We start from the raw sequence: 22698 nt of genomic DNA, 5'->3' as shown, positions 1-22698 counted from the left end.
TGGTTTTTACTAAAGAACCAGTACCATACCGTAATAGAAAAAAAAATTGAATCAGTTCAATTCGGTTATAAAAAATCTTGGTTATTTCGGTGCTGGTATTTTTCGGTATGGTTATTTGGTTCAGGCGGGAATCACCGAGATCCATGCTCAGCTCTAGATATAATACTACCCTACCCATATCCTGTTCACTGCATACTTAAACTAGGCGAGAATTTTTCTTTTTATTAACAGAAGGACTTAAGTATTCACAAAATTAAAATCCAAGGATGTAACTGTTAGATTTTTAAATAAGAGGGATGTAACTACATATAGGGTCAAAACATACCTTGGGGAGGTAAGTGTCATTTGCTCTTAAAATAATTACTGCACACAGCATGCGAGTAGGATGCTTGGAGAACCATCAATAGTGGCTGCAGCAATCCCCAGACTTAAAACCTACTAAATATGATCAGAAAGCTGAAAATTCCTCTGCATTAGGGTAGTTGCTGAAGAAGGATTCTCAGATCAGATCTGCATACTTAAAACTCAATATATACAGACTCCCATCAAAAGGTTGGCTTTTCTTTTTTTCTTTCTGCTGATCTTTTCTATCTGTCTCGCAATATGGTCAATATCAGAATGTGGAGTGACTCCAATCCCGTATCAAAGTAACACTGTAAAGCTGAGAATTATCACCTTTGCACAGTCATATATTCATCTATATATTAGGGTTCATGCATGACCATCGATGCAGCATGATAATATATAAGAAGAGACAGCAGAAAAGTAATAAAGTTCTTATTTACAATTGCAATTTTAGCTAAGGCATTATTTATTAATAGTATTACTTAGATACTTTTCGGTCAAAATATAATACATTAAATAAATATGTTACCATAAATTTTACCAACTCAAACTCCAAGCGAAATCCAATTAACTAAAAATAGAAGCTAAAATAACTTCAGATAAAATTCTTCATGAGTTTTCATGGAAATGTTGCAATTGAAACGATTATCCTTCACTGGCTAATTACAGTTAGAACATCTGAGAGAAATATCGGGTGCAATTAATGGAGGGAATTATCTGCTAAAACTTGTTTGTAAGAGAAAAACGGATAAAGGGTATCCTAGATGATGCCATGCCATGCCATTTATCAAATAAGTATTTTATTTTATTTGGTGGTTGATGCTTCAAGAACTTTTAGTTCAGAAGAATTATGGGCACAATTTGGATTCCTATACATTGCCTACAAAATTCGGAATTAGTACTTCAACAAAGGATTAAAGTCGACCTAATTAATTATTAGTTTTCCTTTTTTCGTCTAATAAGGGAGCTCTTGTTTCAGTCGAAGAGTCAATAACAGGCGGTAAATGGGGATCACATGCATAATATGAGTCATTATGGGAACCAACTTCCTTTTTCTCATTTCGTAATTACAATCATAAAATCTATATATTTATATATATATATATATATATATATATATATATATATATATATATATATATAGCTAGTTAGGTCGCACATGAAGCACACAAAGAAACAGTAAGTGGGTAGCCATACATTTGTCCTCCTAACTAAGTGAAGATTAATTTGTTTCTTTAATAGTTTTACCTTTTCAACGTTTGTGATTATCACCTTGAGATGTTCTACATCAATCTCATTGAATCCATGCTCCTCCGACAAGCCAAAAAAATGAAAAGAGTACATTCAGCATAAATAAGATTTATATTCATATATAGAATCTGATTTTATATATAAACATCAATTTCACCCAACTAAAATTTTTAATATTAAAATTCCTTATACATTGCAGGAAAGATGTGCGTAAGAACTAAAACGTATAACATATAATATTGCATCACAATATGCGTTAAAAGAATAAGGTTCTTTTTTACCATTTTTAATTTTTATGGTCCGTTTAACTCTTAAACACTTCAATATAGCTCTTTTCTAAGAAAGTAAAATATTGTGCTAAATTTGGCGACTCAACTTTTAATACAGACTCAATTTGTCCACTTAATTTTGTGTCGCTCAATTTAACCCTTTAAAAGATAATTTGAATTACAACTAATTTAATTATATAATTGAATTTATATATTAAATTTTATTATATATTTTAGATTTTGAATTAGTTAGTGGAAGTCATGTAGAAGCTAATAAGGAGGTGACGATAACGGCGTCGGATTATAAAATCTCATTTGTGCTTTAATTTTTTATAATGATAATATTGGTAATATTTTATTTAAAAAGTATTAGTGACCGTGATAGAAAAGTAATGGCGGCGATAGTGAGTTGGTTTTGATGTTTTATTGAATTGTGTTAATTTAAAAAATTTATATTTATTTTTTTAGTTTTTAACTTAGAAAAAGAATAAAATTCAATTTGGCCCTTCAATTTGTTGCTCGAGTTCAATTTGGCCTTCATACTTTGCAGTCAAAGTTCAATTTGGTCATTTTTTCACACTCTTGTTACAGCACGTACAACAAACGCGCTTAAAAAAAGGGCTAAACTGAACCTATTTGAGAAGTTCAAAGTTTAAATTGACCATAAACATTACAAAGAGCTAAACTGAACCTGACTGTAAAGTTTGAGAGCCAAATTGAGCCTTATTCTTACATTAAATAAATAATATTTAAGTTCTGGTATTTATAAAATAATATCGCTAAATAAAAATTATTTTTGACAAATTCTTTTTATTTTATGATCAAATAATAAATTATTTCATCAAATAAAATATTCATTTTCTACAATCATACTAAATTTAGAAAAGAAATTCATACCTAGTCTAGATGCATGTATTCATCTATAAACTAAATCGATAAATGTATTTATTAATTTTAAATAATTGAACATGTGTTAATCATTTAATATTAAATATGTTTCGTTGCTATATTTGTTATAGCATGTACAATTAATGTTGGTAACTAAGAATTAGTCTTGAGGGAAAGAAGATGTTACCCAAGCAAAGGGGAAACTTCCTAGCAGAGAAGCAAGTCATCTAGTAGGTATCTTCGTGCTCCAGTGAACAAATAACCATTTGACCCAAAAGAAAAGGAAAAAAAAAAGAGAAGGAAGGCGTATCCCTTGCTTGATGAATCCGTTGAGAAATCTCCCAAGGAACCTGAGCTTCAAAATTATGAACAAATGAAATGATGTTTCTAATTTCGAGATAAATGACAAAGCGATCCAAACTCATATGTATAGCTATATACAGGATTGAGTATGGATCTCGGTGATTTCTGCCTGAATCAAATAACCGTACCGAAAAGTACCAGATCCGAAGTAACCAAAATTTTTTATAACCGAACTAAACTGATCCAAAAATATTTTACTATTACGGTATGGTACCAGTTCTTTAGTAATAACCGTACCATAACCGAACTATTTTTTACCGATCCGGATCAAACCGTAAAAACTAAATTTTTTATATATATTTATTAATAATTATATATATTATATAAATAATACCTATAAATATTAACTATATTACAATATACTTTGTATTCTATAAAAACATATCATATATATATATATATATATATATATATAGAATATTTATTGTATAATGTATATTATATTACTAATTTATTATATACTTAAACTTTAATTTCTTTTCACTAATACCATCTACTACAACAACCAGCTGGATGTCTCAAATCTCAAGTCATAAGTTCGTTCTCTCATACTTAAATTCTTGATTTACAGACCCTAAATCAACCGCATCTCTCACACATAAAATTAGACTTATATTTTAGTGCTATATAATTATAATTTTTTATTTTAATGTTAGCCATCAAAATATTATTATGCTAACAACAGCAGATATTTTAATAGTTTATATTCCAACATTAAATTGTTATATTTGCAAATGGACTAAATAGCAAAACAAGTTGTTCAAGAATGTGATTGCAATTCTATCTAATTCCAACTCTTATACTAGTTTCATTTGGATGTCAATCGTATTTTTTATATATATTTAATTAAAGGTAAGATTTAAAGTTATATTCTCTTTAAATGTTAGACCTGAAAATAGCAACGAACCAAATTGTATTGAATTGAAAAAATTTGGCTCAATACGATATGGTACTATTTATATTTAATACGGTACTAGTATTTTAAATTTTAAAAGAAAAATTAAAATTTAGTACGATTAGACCAGTCGTATGCTAATCCCTAGCTATACAGGCAGCTTGGGCTATTGCTGATGATTTTGAAATAGCCAACTTACTACATTTTAATCCATCCACAATTCTTGCCTCTATTAAATTCCTGCAAATGATAGCAATATTAGCTTTACTCTGAATTCTTTTACCATTTGACACTAAAATACACATTAAAATTAGGTGATTCTCACAGGATGATGGCTTTAAGGTTGAAGTTTAGATTGCCCCGGAAAATACTCATGTCAGCATCAGGACTTACATCAGTACATAAGAAACTCTTCAGACAGTCTCCGTATAAAAATATTCCCATCCGAAGAATAGATAGCTTTCATAATTCTTATCCATTAAGGATCAATATGAATAGGAAGATTCCTTGTTTGCTTGGACAAAAGGCTGAGTTAGAAAAAGATGCTTTTCTTTGAAGACTTCTTATTTCAGGATTCGAAGAGTGTGTTTTTTGCTTCTTCCTGAAATAGCAGGAGTTCCTAAATATTTATTTTCCTCTTTTTAGTTGTTTAACCCCAAGAAATGACTTGGTCTAATTCTTGCAATCCTGATTAACAAATTTTCCAAAACAATTCCTAATTTAGAGAATTTATAAGAGGAAAGCAAATTCTTTACTCCAGTGATTTTCCTCCAGTCTTGCCTTTGCAACAACAATAGTGTCATAAGCAAATAAAATATGGAGAAGCATTGAACACCTTCTATTTACCTTCACTCTCTCTTAACTATTTTTAATTATCCACTGATCCTCCTTAATTTAATATAAGCAGAAAGAGACATTAGAAATAATAGAGGAAGAGACAAACAAAAAAATAATAATAATAACAGATTCCTTTTCTAAGACTTCCAGCATTTAGTATTGGATCCATTATTAAAAAGCTTACAATATAAGTAGCAATGAAAATGCATCATCAAATGAACAGGAACAAATTTTAAGCGCAAGATTTGCATTCTGAGGATGGCATTCCCTTCTTAATGAATGGAGGAATTCATGAGTAATAAGAATAGGAAAAAAAAAAAAAAAAAGCTGATTCTTGTCAACCAACGTGTTCAGGATAGGGTCTTAAGCGATTAAAAATCATTTTTATAATTTTTCTTTTATAACTAAAATTGCATAAATAAAAAGGTAGGGCTTCTTACCTTTGGGATATGGACTAAATTAGTCCAATTAGATGGTTTCAATAGATATCCTTTTTGGGAAAATTGTGACCACATCCTATCTTAAATGTATGGTCAAAACTTCTGATAAGAAAAGATTGGAAAACTATCAGGTCCTAGAGCTTTGGTTTCACACATGCCAAAGATAAATGCTTTAATCTCTTGCTCATACATATATTTCAGGAATGCATTATTATACACCCTTAGTAACCATTGGCTGAAACTTCAAAATATTATCAATTTCATTGATCTCCTCCAAGCTTGATAAATTCCTGAAAGGAAAACCACTTACTTTGTGGATTCTTAATCCACTCTCCCAGGTTGTGCTTTAGAAACACTATTTGATTAAGGCAAAATCAAATGGAATATAAAAACATAAGATGAAATGCAATAACTTCGGTTGACATGGTCTTCTATCATATCCTTGTTGCATAAATCTTATTTCAGTTTTACTATTAAGTTATTAAGCTTTGGCATTGACTCGTATATTTATTAACAATAACAGAGACAAAAATTTGGATCAAGCTGTCTAAATACATCAGTGAAGAAAAAAGAAAAAAAGAATTACTTCCAGCTAACAAGCCTAGCGAGCATCTACATACAGTACATGATTATTATACACAGGGCTGTTGATTGCAGCAGTTTTAATCTGCTCACCAGCCATAGATGGGATTCTCTACGTGTGGAGGCAAGAGATGCAGGTCTTTACAGTGCTGTTTGTCATAGTCCCGTGTCCCAGGTATTGCTCCAGTACAGAGTCTAAGGAACTCATTTCCCGTGAGACAATAATGGGCAAATGCCAACCCTCCATCAACCATCCCCGACATATTAGGCAGTGAAACTGATTTCACAATGCTCTTTCCGCTAGCTCTGCTCAATTTTGCATCACCCTGATCATCGTTCAAGACTTTGTCGAGATCAGAATATTGCATAAATCTTTGGGTGGCAGCCTCCCATGAGAGATTATATCTTTGTTCTGGTGTAAGAGGTTGAGGCTCGTTTTCTAATGCTTCCCTCACTTTTGCTACAAAATCCTCCGATGTCCTGTAAGTCGAACAGTTCGGAAATGACCTGAAAAACTCATTTGATGGGTGGTCTGCACATACAACAAACTTTCCCATTGCGAGTGCCTCAGCAGTAGCCGTGCAGAGCACATCACTGACACTAGGATTTATGAAAACTTTGTACCTGCACACCGAAAAGATGTCAAAAATAATTCTTAGAAGTATAATTAGAAAACATATACATCGTAAATAGTACTACAAACAAAAGAATTTACAAAAACTGTCCTCAAGAATAGAAGAAAATATGAAATGAAAAACGATAGTCTAAGCAAGATGTCAACACATGGTATTCACCAGTTAAATCCTTAATACATTCCAGAAAAGAGTACATTTAAGTAGGCCAGCTCAGCAAAAGCTTAGGATGAATCCTGATTTAGTTTTCTTTCCTTTTAATGAAAAAATTCCTCAAAAAATTAAGGATGAAAATTATAAGCTTTCCAAAATACTATCATACCCTCTTGAAACAATTTGCATAGGTCCAATAAAAGCCTTCAGCTCCAATCAGAGACTTACCCATGAAGAGAATCATCTGCATGGTCTCTGCCTTTCAGAAAGTTGACATTCAAATCCAACCTTTTAGCTGCAATCTGAACTTCATGTGCATCCTCTCCATTGCCAAACACATCCAGCTTAAATCCATCAAGCTCATTTTTGTGCTTTGCTAACAAATCTATCAACTCCTTGTATCCCTTGGCCCAGACCATCTTGCCCAAAAAATATGCTCCCTTCGAAAAGGCTTGTTGCCCAAGTTCTCTGTCTGCAGTAACTTTTTCTCCAATTTTCAAAAACTTTGGATTCACACCGTGAACATTGCAAATCACAGACTTAGGTAAATCCTGAGTGGCACCAGATAGACGAAGAACCTGAATGAAGAACACTCATTTAGCTCATATACTAGATAAACATTCAAACGGTTGAAAAGAACTGCAGAAAAGCATCTTCCTTGCAGCCAACCATTTAGCATAAGCCACTCAAGCACACAACTTAAAAATGAAGAAAGGTCAGTAAAAAAATTAGGATATACCACAAATCAGACAACTTACCTTGTGACAGTATGCCCGGGTAACCCAATTGTTTATATGTTTGACGAGGAAAGATTGAAGAGCCCCATTCTTTTCCCTCTTTATGTATTCTAGGTAATTTGTGTGGACAACACCAACAACATGGTTGAACTTATCAGTCCAGCGTTTACCATGGTGATACCAATTCAAATGTTCTGGTTCTTCCAAGATTGCAATGTCAGCGTCCTTAGAAGGAATGAACTGAGAAGTATCTCCGGCAGGAATTATACTTCTCCTCTCTTTTGAGAACTAGAGAACAATGAGAAAGAAATTGTCACATATTACACAAAGTTTATATACATACATACATACATATCTCTATATAAAGACTGCATACTTAATTATCAGTTTACTACCTTTCCCGGATAGAAGGAGATTTTAAAATCAGCCTTAAAGCCAATCCTATCCTCCAGCCAGTTGCGTATATAACTCTCCTGCTCTTGTGGTGAACTAAAGGTGAGATTGCTGGGATAAACTAGTTCTTGATCCGACTTGCAGAGCCATGGAACCAACAGTGTGACCTTTTGTTTTTCAGACTTGGCTAAATATGCTGCTCGAAAAAGTGGATTTACAGCTGTGCCGGTCATCCACGGAAGACTAGCAGTTGTGACAATGGCAACATGCCTCTTACCATCTGACAGACTATGCTTTGACACGTCAGTCCAAAAGCCTCCCTCATAACAATGCCCTGTACTTTGAAGCACACTTGCTATCCTTACATCCAGTTCATCATTCACATTTTCACTATCAAATAAAGATGATTCTCCAGTAGAAAGCGTGCGCAGTAAAAGTTGATTCTTGCGTTTACTACACAAGCTTTCAACTATCTTGTCACATATATCTGAAAACATAATAGAAAACACACAAATAAAATTCAGAAGTGGAGACTATCAACCAATTTACAGTAAGCACATTTTCAATAAAGAGAAAACCTATTGCATAAAACAAATAATCATAAAAAAAGTGTATGCATGGAATAAATTACTTAAAGCAGGGGAACTTCAAAACTAATTAACAAATGCAATAAGAAACAGATCTAGCTCCTTAATAAAAGGTCTAATCTCCATCACCAACAATACCACAGTTATAGAAAACACATGGACGGAAGACTTATAGACTTATAAATTGCTATAGATACATAAACAGTACTGTTAGTATGCCGCATTAAAATTCCTATCTAAATACAGGAAAACACAAACTTTATTTCCATGACCAAATAAATCAGAGTCAGTAACATCAGAAATGCATCGAACATAATTTTCCTATTTTTACTCTGACAAAACATAACAGTCTGCCTCTTTTCCTAATATTCAAATGCATCTGCGCATACTGCAGATGTTGAACATAGGCTAAAGCATGAGCTGTCTAAAGCAAGGCATACATCCAAGCATTATAATCTGATGGCTGTTAAGCTCAAGTTCTGGTGTTTTAGGGGTGGCAGTAGTATTAGTACTGCTGCTGCTACTCGTCGTGATGGTGACTGTGATAATAATTATGATGCGAAATTGAAAATAAAAAGAATAACAACTACAATGCAAATTACTTGCCTTTTCTAACACCAAGTTGATCCAAAAATGGCTCAGATTGCCTAACAAAATATGCCAACAATTCTGGAACATCCAGTGGTGGCACTTCCTGTATCAGCAAAAGACGAGCAACAATCAGCATTAAGCATATTCCACTTAATCACGATGACAAAAATTAAAAGGTTTAATTTCTTTTTATTAGTTTGGCGACCAAATAAACATGATACATTCGAATCCTAGAAGAATGCAAAATTAACTAGCAAAAATTGCCTTCTTCAAAGGAACCTATTTGCAAATGCACCCATGACTCGAATGAAATGAAAGAGCTATTATACCCAAATATAGAAACAACTTAAGCTACAAAACTGTATAAATGTGATTGGAACAAATAGAACATGAAATGAAGATAGAATTCGGGATCCTGTTATCGTATCTGCATCAATAGCCTAGCTTAATAGCATCTCCTACTAATATATGCCCACGTGCTAACATACCAATTGCTAACTCGAGAGATGATCATAGCATCATATGCAGTTATTACCATTTATTATCAGAGATGCACATAACTTTCAAATTTTTCCAACATAAATCAAGGTGTCAAGACATTTCAAGGAGGTACATATCTTGTAATCAAATTCAACTCGATATTAAACCACAATGGTTACGTGTTGCAAAATTAAAACATAATAGCAACAATATTCCAACCCTCAGACTAACAGTACCAAAAATTGGAGGCAGTGCCATTAGATTGTCAATTGTATAAACAGCTTCAATACTTAATAGCTAGCGTGCGTGCTACTTAAGACATGATGTTGCACCTGGCAAATATGATAATGCACCTAATGCAAGAAACAAACAGTTTCTGGGGCACCTGACTGTAGAAGAAAACATTACATGCATCAAATATAGGAATGAGGTACATATCATGAATTATATTTATGATCAAAGTCTGAATGTTCAGACAGCTAACCTTTGACTCTTGAGGCTCGCGGATTGCTTTCTGCAAAAGATAGATATATCCTTTATTAATAGGATGTTTTCAGTTTGTAATCATAAAGATGAATACCGATTTTTTAAAAAGAAAAGGAGCATCAACAATTTTAATTGATACCATTATTCAACTTTACAAGCTAGCTTTTCAACACCAAACCAAACACCATCGCAAAATAACTAGGGAAGAAATCTGAACGAAGTTCCACCCTTTTCCAATTCAGATGGCATGGTTAAGTATACCAAATAAAAAAAAAAAAAATGCAATAGATTAGACTGGTATGTTTCTGAGAAAAAATAGCGATTTATGTAATGAAAACAGAAGACTATTCACAAACACGGAAACATGCATACATAATTACATATTTTATTTGTTTGCTTCTTCTGACGATACATATAACTAAGTAAAAGACCAAATAAATCCCTTCATTCCTTTATATTTTTTAGCTAAAATGTGAACAAGGTTTCATCTCCTTTAACCAAAAAAAAAAAAACTCCAAGCTAAACAGCACTTATGCATATTGATAATCATATACCTTTTTAGTTTGAATTGAAAAGTAATTTCAAAACACTTCAATTCCTAAGTTTTAAATTACAAGCAAATAAGCGTCAATCGAAAGTTTCTTTTTAAAAAAAGTAAAAGAAAAAACAGAAATCTTTATAAAAACATCAATAAAGCAAAAGGATAAAAGAAACATACCAAACTGGATTTCAGTTTCTCAACAAACTCATTATTCTTAAAACTGCCAAAAATCTCAACGGATTCACTTTTCTTCTCCAACTCTCTCAATCTCTTTTTGAGAGCCCTAATTGGTTCCCATTCCCCAAACTGCCCTTGTCCTCCTTCCACTTTACTACTCTCTCCCCAAAACTCACTAAATCTAACACTCCTCCTCCTCCTTCTCCTAACCCTATCAAATTCCACAATTCCAATTTTACCCTCGCCATCATCATCCTCCACTTCCACATCCGCCACAATCGCATTCCTTATAGCTGACAAATCAATCCCTAACTTCGCTCTCGGGCCCAGCTTCTGCAAGACTCTCTTACTTATCTCAGGCGCCGAATAAGTCCTCCGAAACTCCGATATTTTCGGCTGTAACTTCTTCACAAAATCGATTTCCGTTGGAGTCCTTGCAGAATTGAAGGAGCCTACAGGAAATGAGGAATTAAAGAAATTCTCGAGCTCTCGGTCGAATGAATTGGCTAGATTTTTGAATGAATTAGCTCGAGCTCGCATTAATTGGAGATCAGCATCAGCTGAATCTCGAACCTCTCTCCAACCTTTGGATATGAACGAGAAAGCTGACGTTGACGGTTGTGATGATTCGCCGTTCATGGCGGATTTGTAGAAATTAGGGTTTCAGTTGCTTGATTCTGATAAAATAAAAATGAGCATGATGGCGAAGGAAGGGGGCTTTATAATTTTATTTTACTTTTTTTTTTTTTTGTTCCATACGTTTCTCGAAAAGTACAGGTGGAGTGACACGTAGAGTTATGGGAAATCTTGGCGGGTGCCGAGTTGGCTGTTTGATGAGGTGGCATGATATGATTGGATATGCAAAGTTCTGATTATAGTGAATATTCTGGATTTGAGGCCTGAGGATATGCTGTTGTTGCTTGCTGCAATGCTGGGAAAGATCCAAAGATGTGGAGATGATGGGATACCGCCGTGCACATTTTGATTGCCTGGTGTGAGTTTCTATGGAGGTTCATGTGATCGAGGTCACGTGGAAAATAATGGTTGGCTATATAATAACATACTTTATAATTAAGAAATGTCTGCCTTGACGTCTTTGACTATTTTTTGGACAACAAAAATATAAATTTTAGATTTAATAAATCGACTTTTAATAAAATAATTTATAAAAAGCATTTCAAGAGTTTCATGCAAAGTTTTATTATTTTTGTTTTGCTATGTTATTTTACTTTAAGATTTAGCAGTTTTTTTTATATTTTTTCATTTGACTTTAGGTAATTTTATCATGAATAATTTTATGTTTAGCAAAAGAATCAAATTCTTTTTCTAATAAAAATACATTATCTTCAATCCATTTGATTATTTCATACCAGTGTATGTATTAATAAAACTTATATTTCTATCATGATAATTTTAGATACATTGACAAATTCATTCAAAAATAAACTCTTAAAATAATCTTTAGAAATTTGAAATCTAGTTTAAATAAATAATTTGAAGAAAGTTTCTTTTTTATTGATTGAACTAATAAATTATATTCCTTTGATATTAAAAATGACAATCTCACTTAATTTATTAAAAGACAAATTGATCCGCTTTAGTTACTCCCTTTTTGTATTTTTGCCATTAATTATGGTGACGTCCCATGCCTTGATTATATCTCAAATTTCCTTTTGTAATCCAAAGTTTCTACTCTCACCGTAGTTAGACCTTATCCATAAGTTAATTTATTGGACGTAATGAATATAATATATTTCTCATCAAAACTATAGATTATGATTTACTATTTATTTTAATATTTAAACATATATTTACAATGCAAAACAAAGTTAATAACAATTAGAGAACATGTGAAGGAAAACACAATATGGCCTTGTTTGACAGCAACAACACTAAACAAATGTTGTCCAAGAAAATGCTATGGATTTTTCCAAAGATTGCTTGTGTGGTAAAGGGAGCCAAAGTGGTTCCCATTCCATGTCCAAACCAGACACTCAGAAGGTCTAAATATAAGACTGCAACCACTTGTATTTGGTTTTCACAAAGAAGACAAAAAATGATCAGTTAGTACACCAATTAAAATAGAGACTCTAGATCCCCTAATTTCATTGTGCCCATTCATTTTCACATTGATACACACAGGTGGCTTCCTGTATTCCAATGCCTTTTTGTGGGCACATTCACATATGAATATGATCCCACCATTTTATTCTTCTTTCTTTTGTCCTTTTTCCTTTTTTCACCCTACACGTCATGATCTCTATTGCTATTGCCTACATCACTATGTACGTATTTTTCTTATGAATCTACCCCTATAAAACGCACAACGTTAATCTAGAGTTTAATCATTTTAAGTGTGGATTCCATGACTTAAATGAGAGTCTTTACTTTAATTAGGATCTTTGAATGTTCCATCAAATAATTGACAAGATGATTACATCTTCCATTAGCTTTTATTATCTTTTGCCACTAAATTAATACACCTATAACAAATTGCAAATAATAAATGCAATAAGTTAAAAAATAATAAATCGAGCATATTAGTATTTCATCCTATTAAATTACATTTTAAACTCATATCATTCACAATAAATTATTTTAAATATTACAATAAATAATAAAATAATTATATTATATCATTCTCGTTATATGAATAATATTTAATTTTATTATATAATCATATAAAATAAGAAATAAATAAAAATCATTATAATCAGTGATGCATGCAAATAGGAAGGATAGTTAAGCATGTCTATCAATTATCATGCCTTGTGCATGCTATATGTATTCTACTAATGGTGATATATAACAATACTCTTAATAATAAACAACTACTATAACGATGATGATTGAAATTAAAGTATGCCCAATTATTGTGGCCTTTAAAATGTGCATAAATAAAATATTCAGTATGATTAATTTAATGATAATATAATAAAATTGGTATCCATCTGCAACTCTTATTTATTTAATTATTAGTATGGCCTAAGCTCTAATAGCCATGCCAAAGACATGAGGGTTGAGATTGCGGGTACCAAATTAAATAGAGAGAATGGGTACGTATATGATGATGAGAGAAATGAAATCGTACAAGAAAAATTATCAATTTTGGCAATACTATATATATGTTTGTTTTGTAGTTAATTATTCGCAACCATCACTTTGGTGCTGATTCTTTTCTTTTCTTTTTTTTCTTTATTCATAGCAAAGTTAAATTTAGAGGAACTTTATAATAGCCCAATGTCCGGCTCAGTTATTTAAAAAAAAAAACATGAACATTTTATTAAAAAGATTAACCATTTTATTATAGAAGTAAAAAATAAATATTAAATATAAATATATATATAAAATTTACTTCTAACAGTAATTAAACATACTGACAGAAATATGTTGTAATATTCCAGAAAAAATGCTCAATTTAATGACACTAAGCTACGTATCGATTTTATAGGTGTCTTTTAACAAATTCGGTTGTTTGAATGTCGGATTGAATATTTTTTTTTTCTTCACTATTCCTATATAGAGATAACTAAAAAATTATATAACAGAGAACCATAAAAATTTATATATAAAATGAGAATCCAACGCTGGCATAATAAATGACAATAAAACTAATTTAATCAAAATTTGATCAAGTTTTAATGGGCTCAAGTCTTAAAGTCTGATAAGGGGTGGGATCTGGGCCTGTTAACTAGAATAGAATGGGCTAAGAACACAGGCCAGGGCTAGAGACCCATACAGACATAGGGCCTAGGGATAAGATAAACTATCACCTACGGCAGAAAAGGCACAAGCAAGCTGTCTGCTCCTGCTCTCTCTCTTAACTTAACAAGTAAGGTTTCTGTTTTTTATATGGTAAATTACTATAAAGTCCCTAGAGCATGTCATAATCATAAACAGGTCTTTTTTTATCAGTAATTGCATTAGTATATCGCCAATATTCATGTCTATGAATACTTAAGTCTCTCTTTATTTTTATACATTTTCCCATTATTTTAGTATAAGGCATCTAAATACAAATATTTTTTACTATTTTCTAACAGTCTCAACTCTTAGAATATTTTTAGTAATATTTTATATATGTCTTTCTACTAAATTATAAATATATTTTAAGATATTTATTTATTTTAATAATATTTTATATTTACTTTTCTATTTAATTTTTTATTAATAAAAAATGAATAAAGAGAAAGAATAAAGTTATTATCTAAAGTAAGTAAAAAAAATTAAGAAAGAAAATAAAATTTATTGTTTTTCTTCTTAAATTTAAAGAGTATAAATTTTTAAAAATTTAAAAAAATTTAAAAACTTTCTAAAATTTTAATTTTTATATATACTCATAATTTAAGAACTCATTAGGACGATCTTACTCTTCCACTATCTAATTTAGAACCAAATCCAATGAAATTAAAATATATGGACGTACTAATTTGATCTTAAAAAGAAGGGTCCTGCATACAAGTATGACCTAATCTCAGGGACTTCATGGTAATTTACCTTTATTGTAAGGTAAAGGGCCAGATAGTCATTTTATCTAAATATTAGAAAGCAAAAGAAGAAGAACAGCCTTTTACGATGCCATTTTCTTCTTTTTGATCCCATAGTTTTAAGACTGGGAATCAAATTCCTTTAGAAATCTAAATTTTAGAGAAGAAACACACACAGAGACAAAGAGAAAGCTTCATGGGGCTGCTCTCTAATAGGTCCTGATTTTTTTTCCTTTTCAATATTTAATTTATACCCACTTACATAAATTACAGTTTTCTCTATTTTCTTTGTTTCTTTTATTGGTTACAGGATTAGCAGGGAGAGCTTGAAACCAGGGGATCATATATACTCATGGAGGGCTGCGTATGTATATGCACATCACGGTCCTCTCTCTCTCTCTCTCTCTCTCTCTCTCTCTCTGTTTTTGGTTTAATTTAGTGATTTTTTAAATCTATTTTTGTGTTTGTTTGCTATTTTTGATAAATGTTGCATTATTATGAGTGCAATGTATTTGTAATTGTAGTGATCAGTTGCCATCTTTTTTATTTTTGGGATCAAATGAAAAAGTGTGATCATGGATTTTGTGCACTTGAAGCAATTACGATCGGAATTTAGTAGAGGTCTCTGCACTATACTGTGGAAATACGTGGATGTTTTTGTTTTTAATCACACTGAATTTTAGTAGTTGTTGAATAATCCCATGCAATATTGTATTGTAGCAGATTTAAAGTTTGGCCCTTGTGTAATTGTGTTATGAAATATCATATGGTGTTGCTGGTGGTTCAGTCATTACAGTGATAGATTAGCATTTTTTTTTTTTTTTTTCTAAATAAAAAATAATGGTGTTGGTTCTTTTGTCTAAATCTCTTAGGCTAGAGGCATCATCATTGTTGCCTTTGCCCTTTAGGTTTATATACTCTTTCACTTTGTTTAGGAGAGGGAGGAAATTGCAGAAAGGGAATGAGAGATAAAAAGAAGGAACATTGGATGAGGAACTCACATGGCGATGGACAAATTTCAGGGTCACGGATCTCATATTCCTTCTATTCTTCCCCTGCCCAAACATATCTTATAGTCACTGTGTCATGACTACCAACTCATCATACTTGTCCTTTTGGTTTAATATCCTACTCGGCACATGTATATTAAAGATTACATGACACCTGTTTCTGCCTTGGGGCTGAATCATTGGCCAGTTGACTGGGATCAAGAATTTCCCCTGGACCCAATGCCTCATTGCCTAATGAGCGTGATTATCTCTGATTATGTAGAATCTGTGATGTTAAGTGTTATCCACTATGTAAAAATGTCAATAGAGTTATAGTGCTAATAGGCAGATAAGTGGAGTTTCTTTTTAAGTTGATGCTTATGTTCCTAAAATTGCTTTTTGCTGTTTCATTCCCCTGAAATTAAGCTTTTCATTTTTTTCTAATTTTGTTTTAATAATCTGAGTAAGAAATATATGAAATTGAGCATTGACTATTGTTGTCAATGCATTTTTTTTATTTTGTTCCTCATTTTATTCTTTCCTTTATTGCTACATTCAGGAATCTATATTGGGGATGATAAAGTAATTCATTTTACTAGACGTGGCCAAGAAGTGGGAACAGGGACAGTGTTGGATTTCCTCTTGGTTAGCTCAGGACCAGCCAAATCTCATGTGCCTTGCCCTGAATGCACCATGCAGGAAGGGGGACATGGGGTTGTCCTGTCATGCCTGAACTGCTTCCTTGCTGGGGGCGTCTTGTATCGTTTCGAGTATGATGTCAACCCTGCTCTCTTTCTTGCAAAAGCACGTGGTGGAACTTGTACACTTGCAGTTTCAGACCGAAATGATGTTGTTGTCCATCGAGCAAAATACCTGCTTGAGAATGGCTTTGGATGTTACAACTTGTTCAAGAACAATTGTGAAGACTTTGCCATTTATTGCAAAACTGGACTACTCGTTGTGGATCAAGGGACAATGGGACAGAGTGGCCAAGCTGCATCCATTATAGGGGGTCCTCTTGCAGCTGTTCTATCTACACCATTGCGCCTTATAACGACCAATGTTTATGGAATGGCGTTAACAGCTGTAGGAGTCTATTGTGTTAGCAGATATGCTACTGATATTGGCATGAGGAAGGATGTGGTGAAGGTCTCAGTGGAGAATCTGACTAGAAGACTGGCCAGTTCACTTCAGGTGGTCGAAGCTCAAACTTTAGCTGCACCAATGGTCACTTGAAGCTACTCTTTTTTTCTTTAATGGATTATTGATTTGACTATGATTCCCAGCACACAAGTTGCAGCTTCGGTTTAACGTATAATGTTCCAACTTTACTTGTTTTATGGTGTTTTTAACTCGTTAAGAGAATCGATCACTAAGTTCTAAATTGTGTCTATGGCTATGAACCAGAAACATATTTGCAATTGCAGATGCTTTAAATTTTATAGCATGTTTGGTGCCTGTCCAAGCAGATGGCAATACGCATGTTTAATACCGACTCAGGGTAATCAAGCTTGTTCAATTTTTGCATGTATGATCTGGTTCAGCTTAATCAAATCCAGCTGTGTAAAAACGCTCCTGTTATACGTCTCTATGTAAGTGTGCTATAATTACTCCATGCACTCGATTCCCAAATAAGCAATTCAGAATATGCCATTCTTGATATAAACAGGTTGGTGTAGTGATCAATCCATATCTGTGATGGTATTTTCAAGTTTTCCCTATTTTTTTAAATTTTATACTTGGAAACTCATTGTTTTAAATTTTAGATTTTAGCCTTAAATTGATATAAATAAAATTCAAATCTTCGTTCGATTAAGTATTTTATCTGAAAAATACATTTTATACCTCCTCTATCACCCTTCTTGTCGCTCCTATCCTCTATCCCCTTTATACTTTTTCTTTGCATGGCCACCGAGAGAGAAATTGAGAGAAGATAATAGCGTGTACACTTTTGTATTCTTTTCCTAATAGGATAACTGGATTAGGCATTCAAACATTAACTTTTGATGCAAGAGACAAAGTGCCAGTGCCTGTGCATCATTTCTAAACAAACGCTAAATCTACCAAAAAAAAGTAGTGCAGAAATTATGTCAAACAGAATGACCCCATCAAATCAAATCGCAAAACTATAACACCAGCCCGGGCACTGGAAAAACAATTAGGCATCATGATGTCCACAAAACTCGGTAAACATAGACAAAACTGGCATATTTATACAAGGACATATCCCCTGCAACAACGACATCATGTAAAAACTAGAAACTACAGTATTGAGATGGAGCAAGACTAGAAAATAAATTAGTCAGAAAATTGATTCGTATCTTCTGTGTTATTGGTCTACTAGACCAAAAGAACTGCATTTATACAGCCATCATTCTCTGGATTATTTGTTACTTGAGCATATTTCCCTACACAAGGAAACAAACAAAAGTTATTACATGTAATAAAGTAAAGAAGAACCCAAAGAGGGAGGGAAGGGAGAGGAAGATAGGGGTCTTCAAATCATGCAACAAAGGATAAAACGGATAGGACTTACCCCATACAACTTTGCCAGCTGGTGTAACTAGGCCTAATTCACTGACATTCACCTGACATTCACATGAACAATGTTTTATAAGAAAATAGAAATCATATTTTCATAAATGTCATAGCATACCAAAGAATATGCAAGTATACTACCTCAATGATACTTCCTTTGGTTATAACACCAAGAGATGTATACATTGGACCATTGGGATTTTTCTTCACTCCAATGATCTCAAGGTTGAAGGTGCACTTGAGTTCAGGGTGTGTCACATGGGCCTTTGTAAAACGCAATCCTGAAGGACGGATAAAACGCTCATACTTGGGCGGTTTCCTTGTAAAACCTGGTCCCACAAATGTGACTTTGGTGACCATCCTCTTCCATTGCTTGGCTGCAAAATTGGAGAGCAGTATATTATGAGAACCAACATTTAGGGCAGCGCTTCTCATCAAATGAAAAACAATTTACAAAATGCTTACTTCTTCGCTTGCCAGATCTAATCACTTTAAACATTTCATCTTCCGCAACAGGCCTAACCTGAAGAAGGAAGAAGAGATCCAGTCACACACCATTAACCATACAAGCACGCGAGAATTGAATTGGGAAAGAAAATATAATGTTAACGAATAGCACCACATGAGAACTCCCAGAGGATATACATTAAGGTAAGTACACAAACGATATGCTACAAAATTATGAGCGCATCTAACCTTGGGTAGAGGGACCTCCCATTTCCCAGCCTTTTCTTTCCTCTTTTGCTTCACAGTGTTGCTCAAAATCTGCATGTCATATTTATGCATTTAGATATACAAGTATATGTGCATGCACCAGCATAAGATACATAAACACCCTCATTTACCAAATATGCATCACATGCTAACCTTTGCTCGTGTTGTGTTTTCACGATCTAGCAGATAGGCAGGAACAGCCCCTTCATGAACATCATCGTCCACCTTGCGCCTAGATGATGATTCCTCATGCATGGCCAAGCTATTGACAAAAAATTTATCCAAAGCCAAAAGGTCAATAATCACTGATCTACCAAGCAGGACACATAAATAGCCAGTGAGAATACCATATCTTAATGCATTATAACTGCATATACACAAGCTAATAGATGAAAAATACATTAAAAAAAATATAAATTCAAACAGGAGGAGAAAAAATCTAGCTACACACTACAGAATGAGAGATTAAGATGACACTGAGATCACGCATGACCAAAAGAAAGCCTCATAAGATGTACCAAACAAATTAAAAGTTGTTGACATTATTTCACGCTGTAAATTGTGTAATTGAGACGAGGCTAGCAAATCATAGCATGATTAACTACAAGAGGACTATATTTCAAATTGATTTTTTCAGCTAAGAAGAGTAATTAATCAGGAAGAACCTACTCAACATTATGTTACAGCTACAATAATAAGTAAAAATTGGAATAAACCTTTCTCATTGATCTTTCTTCACATTCTAGCAACAGTCCTCATAAGATAAAGACTAGGATCAGGGTTTTAACACAGAGATACCACCCTATTAAACTGACTAAACTATCAGCTCCACATTGCAACAAAACTACCTCCCACACGCACCAACATCATCTGCTTCAACTAGATGATACATAGAATAACATAAACAACAATGAAAAGAAAATTTGAAATAAGAACAACGTTTTACCAAAGAAAAGCATTTGAAATCTAATTAAGGGACACATGATCATTTCAAAATCAGGTTGGCATTTTGATTAACAAATTAATAAGACATTAAAAAAATAATTAATTAATACTGATAAAAGGTACTAACGTTTTCTTCATGAGTGCCTTCTCAGCATAATTTTTCTTGGCAATCATTTTACCCTTAATACCCAATGTCTGTCACGAAAAAAATGCACAAAATTAAAATCCAAATTCAATAAAACCAATATCCCAAAAAGAAAATCAAAATAAAAAAAGAGAGAAAAGGAAGCGAACTTTTTGAGCTCTCTCAGAGCGCTTGTGAACTTCACGCGCCTCCTTCTTGCGTTTGCGCTCAAAGTGATCGAGGCGGTATCCATGCCTCTTTCTGTGCAGCTCTATGTAATCTCCTTGCGGCTATTATCAATCAAATTCAACATTTAATCAAAAGAGTAAACAAAGATCATAAATCAGTTCTTACTTAATCAATTAAAGAGAAGGTTGTTAATTTGAGATTAAGGCATAGGACAAACCATGGCGACTTTGATTTGATTATCAGATAAGTTTGCAGAGCGAATGAGTGAGAATCAGAGAGAGAGAGAGCGACACTGTTTTTGTGTAAAGAGAGAAACCCTAATTTAGGGGTTTGCTTTTTTCTTCTTCTGTCTTTTTCTTAAATTTTCAGGTGGAGGAGGTGGGTTTTCCAGAACTCGGGTCGGTGCGGATCTGACAATAGGCTGGATCGGTATCACTCGGTGCATGACGGGCCTTATCGGATTTAAGTTCTATTGGGCTTCTTTACTTTTTAGATAAATAAATATAGAAACCCATTAGACATTTTTATTTATCTCGGTTTGAGCCCGGTTTTTGATACAATTGGATAGCTCCCTTGGTTTTTATTAAATCTGAAATTACTTTTACAGAAAGTGATTGAGTTTAGTTATTTTTATAAATTCAGGAATTCAACAAGTAGTTCTTAGAAAGAAAGAAAAATTAATGGAAAAGTTCAAAAATAATATTATGTGGTTTGCTGCTCGACAGGTCTTGTGTTTTTCTGTTTTAATATTTTAAAATATCCTAATTTAAAAAAACTGTAGTTTCAATTAGAGTTTTTTTTTTATGTCTGATATAAAACAATAATTCAATAAGACATTAACAATATAAAAAGTAAATAATTAATTATTAGTTATTTTTTTTTTATTTAGCGAATAGTTAATGGATTCTTATAATTTTTCTTATCCTATTCTTTTTCTATATATTATTCTCTTATTAAATTATTATTTGTTGGCAGATGGTGATATGAAAAATCAGATTCAATTTATCTTTTAATTCATTATCACCTTTTTTTAATGGTAAATACATTACATTTTTTTTTTCTTTTTTACTTTCTTGAAAACCATTCCTTTTTTGGTTTGGGACAACTATCTAGTTAGTCCAGCTTTGTATTTTTCATTTTTCTTCAACCATCTAATAATTAATTTGTGTCCGCCAGACTTACATGAAAAATTTGAATATAAAATTTTGAAATTAAGCATTGTAATGTGGAAATAATAATAATGCAGCAACAGGAAGGAGGATAATAATTTGAACACAACTAATAGAAGACATGAAAATCAATCAGTGCATGCGCTTTTGAGAGCAAGAGAAGATGAGAATGGAGAGTATGTGTTTGTCTAAACACAATTTGGAAGTTTGTCTGCAAGCTTTCAAAAATGAGTGAAAATGCACATGCAAACTCATGCCCAATCATATGAAAAATGTTCCCATTTTTGCATGTTGTTGGTCATTATGCCATTATTTTGTCTCCAGATTGTTTTGCCAAACTGCCATTTTATATACTCTCTAGACTTCTCTTGGCGCCAATCATCTAACAGCTTATATCATTTGTCTTTTTTCTCGAAAATGTAGCTGAATGAGTATATATGCGTGCCCTAGAATGATGTTAGACGGGTATAAACAAATTCTGGTTAAAAAAATTAACTAACCATCGTTTAATATTTAAAAAGTGTAAGATTCTCTTCTTTTTCTGAGTTTATCTCGTATAGTGAGCTTTTTTTTTTTTATTCATAGGATTCCAATAGACTGTGGACTACATAACATGAGATAGTCATTCTCTTACATTCGTTATAAAAGCGAAAACTCACCTATTGAAAAGGAGAGGATTCGAACTTTAGACTTTTCATTCTCAAGAGTAAACGTTCTTCCCTCTTAAGCTAAGCCTCAAATATGGATTTAACATCATTTTATTAGTTGGTTTGCTATAAATGATACAGTAAATTATCTTTTATATTTTATTTTATTAAAATTTAATTATAAATTCAAACTCTATATGATTTGATTGAAGCAAAAGTTAATTTAGAATTTTAAATAATTAAATATTT

The 22698-nt window shown here is 32.6% G+C and overlaps 3 protein-coding genes across 3 annotated transcripts; 1 reads left to right on the top strand and 2 right to left on the bottom strand.

Annotated features, from left to right (window-relative positions):
* Positions 1-5775: 5775 nt before the first annotated feature.
* Positions 5776-11506, bottom strand: LOC8263556 (digalactosyldiacylglycerol synthase 1, chloroplastic). The gene is made up of 7 exons (XM_002533855.4): positions 10648-11506; positions 9928-9957; positions 8979-9066; positions 7788-8272; positions 7414-7680; positions 6884-7233; positions 5776-6494 (listed from the first exon to the last, which is right to left on the bottom strand). Exons 1-7 carry the CDS (start codon positions 11284-11286, stop codon positions 5960-5962), a joined length of 2394 nt encoding a protein of 797 aa, XP_002533901.1. The 5' UTR covers positions 11287-11506; the 3' UTR covers positions 5776-5959.
* A 3683-nt stretch (positions 11507-15189) lies between these two features.
* Positions 15190-17581, top strand: LOC8263555 (protein LEAD-SENSITIVE 1). Its single transcript, XM_002533854.4, has 3 exons — positions 15190-15350; positions 15445-15518; positions 16683-17581. The coding sequence occupies exons 1-3, from the start codon at positions 15331-15333 to the stop codon at positions 17357-17359; spliced, it is 771 nt and encodes a 256-aa protein (XP_002533900.1). The 5' UTR covers positions 15190-15330; the 3' UTR covers positions 17360-17581.
* A 642-nt stretch (positions 17582-18223) lies between these two features.
* Positions 18224-21011, bottom strand: LOC8263558 (ribosome biogenesis protein NSA2 homolog). The gene is made up of 9 exons (XM_002533853.4): positions 20851-21011; positions 20615-20734; positions 20448-20515; positions 19529-19637; positions 19358-19426; positions 19127-19184; positions 18803-19038; positions 18660-18711; positions 18224-18531 (listed from the first exon to the last, which is right to left on the bottom strand). Exons 1-9 carry the CDS (start codon positions 20851-20853, stop codon positions 18464-18466), a joined length of 783 nt encoding a protein of 260 aa, XP_002533899.1. The 5' UTR covers positions 20854-21011; the 3' UTR covers positions 18224-18463.
* Positions 21012-22698: the final 1687 nt, after the last annotated feature.

The sequence above is a fragment of the Ricinus communis genome, chromosome 10 (assembly GCF_019578655.1).
Source record: "Ricinus communis isolate WT05 ecotype wild-type chromosome 10, ASM1957865v1, whole genome shotgun sequence".
Classification (NCBI taxonomy): domain Eukaryota; kingdom Viridiplantae; phylum Streptophyta; class Magnoliopsida; order Malpighiales; family Euphorbiaceae; genus Ricinus; species Ricinus communis.
Note: the sequence above shows the minus strand (reverse complement) of the source record. Positions and strands in the feature narration are given on the sequence as shown.

What these genes read in the sequence shown, in the direction of transcription:
- LOC8263556 (XM_002533855.4), bottom strand. Translation starts at nt 11,286, where the DNA reads ATGAACGGCGAATCATCACAACCGTCAACGTCAGCTTTCTCGTTCATA. An exon ending in GCGAGCCTCAAGAGTCAAAG is followed by an intron (nt 9,067 to 9,927) that starts GTTAGCTGTCTG and finishes TTGCTGATACAG; the next exon opens with GAAGTGCCACCACTGGATGT. An exon ending in GCAGATGATTCTCTTCATGG is followed by an intron (nt 6,495 to 6,883) that starts GTAAGTCTCTGA and finishes TTCGGTGTGCAG; the next exon opens with GTACAAAGTTTTCATAAATC.
- LOC8263555 (XM_002533854.4), top strand. Translation starts at nt 15,331, where the DNA reads ATGGGGCTGCTCTCTAATAG. An exon ending in ATGGGGCTGCTCTCTAATAG is followed by an intron (nt 15,351 to 15,444) that starts GTCCTGATTTTT and finishes TATTGGTTACAG; the next exon opens with GATTAGCAGGGAGAGCTTGA. An exon ending in GTATGTATATGCACATCACG is followed by an intron (nt 15,519 to 16,682) that starts GTCCTCTCTCTC and finishes TGCTACATTCAG; the next exon opens with GAATCTATATTGGGGATGAT.
- LOC8263558 (XM_002533853.4), bottom strand. An exon ending in GCTCTGAGAGAGCTCAAAAA is followed by an intron (nt 20,516 to 20,614) that starts GTTCGCTTCCTT and finishes TTTTCGTGACAG; the next exon opens with ACATTGGGTATTAAGGGTAA. An exon ending in AAAACACAACACGAGCAAAG is followed by an intron (nt 19,427 to 19,528) that starts GTTAGCATGTGA and finishes TATGACATGCAG; the next exon opens with ATTTTGAGCAACACTGTGAA.